The 3,707-nt window shown below is 34.9% G+C and overlaps 1 protein-coding gene across 1 annotated transcript; it reads right to left on the bottom strand.

The window, feature by feature from the left end:
- Positions 1-732: 732 nt before the first annotated feature.
- Positions 733-3,402, bottom strand: LOC114173227 (xyloglucan O-acetyltransferase 1-like). Its single transcript, XM_028057495.2, has 3 exons — positions 3,255-3,402; positions 2,864-3,174; positions 733-2,013 (listed from the first exon to the last, which is right to left on the bottom strand). The coding sequence occupies exons 2-3, from the start codon at positions 3,090-3,092 to the stop codon at positions 938-940; spliced, it is 1,305 nt and encodes a 434-aa protein (XP_027913296.1). The 5' UTR covers positions 3,093-3,174; positions 3,255-3,402; the 3' UTR covers positions 733-937.
- Positions 3,403-3,707: the final 305 nt, after the last annotated feature.

The raw sequence follows: 3,707 nt of genomic DNA, 5'->3' as shown, positions 1-3,707 counted from the left end.
GGGCCCAGAGGTAGGTTGGTGAGGATCTTTAATTCGCATTTATTACAAAAGCTATACTTATCGACCGATCGGTTCCCACACTGACTTAAGCATCGGAGCTAGGGATGGCAAAAATACACGTGCCCACAGATATTCGCGGATAAAATCCGTGATAGATAGTTAATACCCGCAGATATTTATTACTCGCGGGTAGCGGGTATTTTAATACGCGCTTATAAACGGGTCAGGTACGGATATCATACTATCCGTACCTGCGGGTACCCGTTACCCGTAAAAAAATTAAAATTAAAATTTAATTTATATTTTATTAAGTTAAATTTAATTCAAATTAAAATTAGCAGTATATTTTATTATGTCAAATTTAATTATAATTAAAATTTAATTTAATTTTATATTTTATTTTTATAATTCTATATTAAACAATTTATAAAATAATTTTTTTAAAATATTTGCGGGTATCGGGTATCCACGGGTACTCACGGGTTTTTGAAAATATCCATAGGTATTTTTTAAACGGATACCCAACGAGTAAATGGGTGGGTAACAGGCGAATTTTTTTTTTACGGGTCGGGTTGCGGGTAGACACTATCCGTGTTCGACCCGACCCGTTGTCATCCCTAATTGGAGCCTTTTAAACAGGTACCTCGATCGTCTATTCAACCGATCGAGCTAGGCAGAAGATTGTGTGGTAAAGAAGTCTTGGCAGATTACTTGAAGAGGAGGAATTGAGGAGAAAAGAGTAAAATTGGAGTGATTTTTAGTAGGAGTTTGGTCCCTACACCCGAATCAAGATACATAATATAACGTAAATATATTCGTCATTTATTAAAGAAAGAAAAAAAAAAAAAAAAACAGGATCAATAAACATCCGCATGGTGAAATCATTAGAAGTATAAAATCTGTATAATATATCGAAGAATATTAATACCTCATTCAATCACCTTTTGTCCCACTTCTTGATGATCTGTAGAAAAATCTCATTCCATGTGTCTATAGGCCCTGGCAAGCACCAATGAACACAGTCATTTTGCACACGTTCAGGAACACCATTAGCAAAAGGGAAAGGGTTCATATAAGGACCAGGGTGACCATCAGGTCTCAACAACGCCAATCTAGTTACATCAACAATATCTAATCTAAACCCTCCAAATCCACTAGCTTTAGCCTTTGCATTCTCCACTTCTTCAATCTCAATCTTTCTGATCTCAGCATCCATGCCTTCAACTTCCTTCTCCCCCTTCTTATAAGGCTCAGTCTTCAAACATGTTCCAGCCTTATCCCAATCACCTTCAAAATGAGCAGGTGAAAATGTCTTCACAATCACATCAATCTCACACTTTCTCTCAATTATGCTACTCAGAATAGTCCTCAGAACCTTCCTCAACGGAACGTAAAAATCCATCTGGGTATGATTAAGATCAGGACAATTTAAGCTTCCAATAACCGAACCACCCTCGTAGTAAACAGAGGGAAGCAAAAACCAATGCCCGAATGAGACTACAATCATGTCAAACCACTCTAAGTCCCTTGCCCATCTCTCATTAACATGATCCAAATGCATGGTGTTGTAATAAGGCCCTTCGTTTGATCTTTCAACCCCTTGCACAAGAAAAGGTGACCAATACAAGGAGAAGTTTGCATTGTGAGATGGGAAGTGCCAACGACGAAACTTGTTGTCGTTGGGACTTTTGTAGACAAGGTTTGGGGTTGAAACAGTGGCTAGCATGCATAGAAGAGACTCGAGTTGGTTCCTAGCCAGAGAGTCTCCTACAAATGCTATGTGTTTGTTCTCTACCAGTTGGAGAAAAGTGAGAGGTTCAAACCTCGGAAGATTGCACTCTTTGGGCTGCCATCTCCAATACAGATAGCCCGTGTCTGGTCTTCCATTAGAGATGCATTTCTCACTCTCTTTGATTGTGCCACATGTTGTTACATTGTATAAAGGACCACTTCTGTCATCAACCCATTCACCATTAGAGTAGTCACATGCGTCACGGTAAACTTTGTCCTTTTCTGCCAAAACCAGACATGAAACAAAATAAAGTATAGTAAACTACCATCTCACTAGTCCAACTGACTAATTACAATTATGAGAAAATTAAAATGAAAATCCTCCCTGTTCTAAAGATGTCATTTACTTATTTAAAGAAAATAACAGTATCATTCTCATTTTTTTACTATATCTTTTATTATGAACTAATGATTAATGTATCAATATATATATTTTCTTTTAAAAATCAACAATCTACGTTAAATTGTTAGGAAGTAAAAAATAAAAGTAAAAAATGAAAATCATAATATAATGTAACAATAACAAAAACACGGCATGGTCATAATAAGTCTTCGTAATAAACTCTTCTCTTCTTATATGACACTTTAAAAATCTTTTTAAAAAAATTATATTTTGACTCTCATTTTTAATTCTTTTTTAATTCTGATAATTTATTTTCTGACTTAGACTTAATTTAGTATGAATCATTAATTTTTTAAAAAAGTAAAATAATAGTACATTAATTAATAATTAAACCATATCAACAAATAAAATATAAAAGTCCGATGTTTTAATATTATTTTCTTTTTCTCCCTTTCAATCAACGTTGAATTCTGATTAAAGAAGAGTTTGTGGGTATATGAAAAAAAAAAGTTTTTTTATGTGCTTAGCCTAACTAGAATAATACTCAAAACTATTAAAAAATTGTTTCTTCTTAATACAATAGCATCCCCTAAAGCAACAGAATAGAGTGACAATAAAAAACCATAATGTTGGTGCAATTTAGGTAGGGGATGAAAGACAAAATCAAATAAACAAAACAAAACCACAAGCAATTCTGTAGTTTTAACAGAATGAAGTTCATGCCCATACCTGAAGAAAAAGAAGAAGATGATGGAGGCAGAGAAGGATGAAGGGAAGAAAAAGAAGGATGGTAGGTGGTTGCGGCGGCGGCGGTGGTGGTTGTGGAATGATGAGTAAGTGAGAGAAGGTAAAGGTATGTACAAAGCAGAGTTGCAGGAAGCATAAGATAGAAAATGGAGAAAGCAAATCTCTTTATGAAAGAAACCAATTTATCTTTGAGCAACAGAGTGCTTCCCATTTTTCTCTCTCCTTCTTCCTTCAGCTCCTCATCACTGGTTTCTGGTGTTGTCGGTAGAGAAGAATGAAGAGAAAACTTCACTCTGTGAAAGTCGCCAGAGAAAGAAAAGGGACCCTGATAAGGATAATTTTTTCAGATAACTTAGGAGAAAATAAAACGCACCGTTAGATCTGCAGCATGATATTCTAGTTTCTTGTGTCTGAAAATTTTTGTTTTGCCATTTTACACACGTCAGATTGCTATTCAGTCATTGTTCCAGCCTTGTTTAATGCCGAGATGATAGAGGATAAGGTCAGGACATGCAATAAACGTTGTTATATAAATTAAAGTTGTTGTGTACAATATTATAAATTGCTGTTAATTTTCTTTTTATTACTTCTTCAGTTCCTGTTTTTCTTTTTCTCTTCATTGTGTGGTCCATGCTCTGTTTTTTTTTTTCACTTTTTGAATCTTTTGTGGAATTGGTTCACCGTTCTGTCGGTTTTGGAAAGCCCGAACTACCGTTAGTGATTAATTTTTTTGTTACCTTTGTTCGGAGGGAATTTGGGATGGAAAATAAGAGAAAGGGAAAGAAGAAGAAAAAAGTAAAAAAGATTATATTACTTCAATAGAAGT

Source organism: Vigna unguiculata, chromosome 2, assembly GCF_037176805.1.
Source record: "Vigna unguiculata cultivar grain cowpea cultivar isolate G323 ecotype 2 chromosome 2, ASM3717680v1, whole genome shotgun sequence".
Taxonomy (NCBI): Eukaryota; Viridiplantae; Streptophyta; class Magnoliopsida; order Fabales; family Fabaceae; genus Vigna; species Vigna unguiculata.
Note: the sequence above shows the minus strand (reverse complement) of the source record. Positions and strands in the feature narration are given on the sequence as shown.

Coding starts and splice junctions, on each gene's coding strand:
- LOC114173227 (XM_028057495.2), bottom strand. CDS start 3,092: ATGGGAAGCACTCTGTTGCTCAAAGATAAATTGGTTTCTTTCATAAAG. Junction 2,014..2,863: donor ATCTTCTTCTTTTTCTTCAG/GTATGGGCATGA, acceptor TGGTTTTGGCAG/AAAAGGACAAAGTTTACCGT.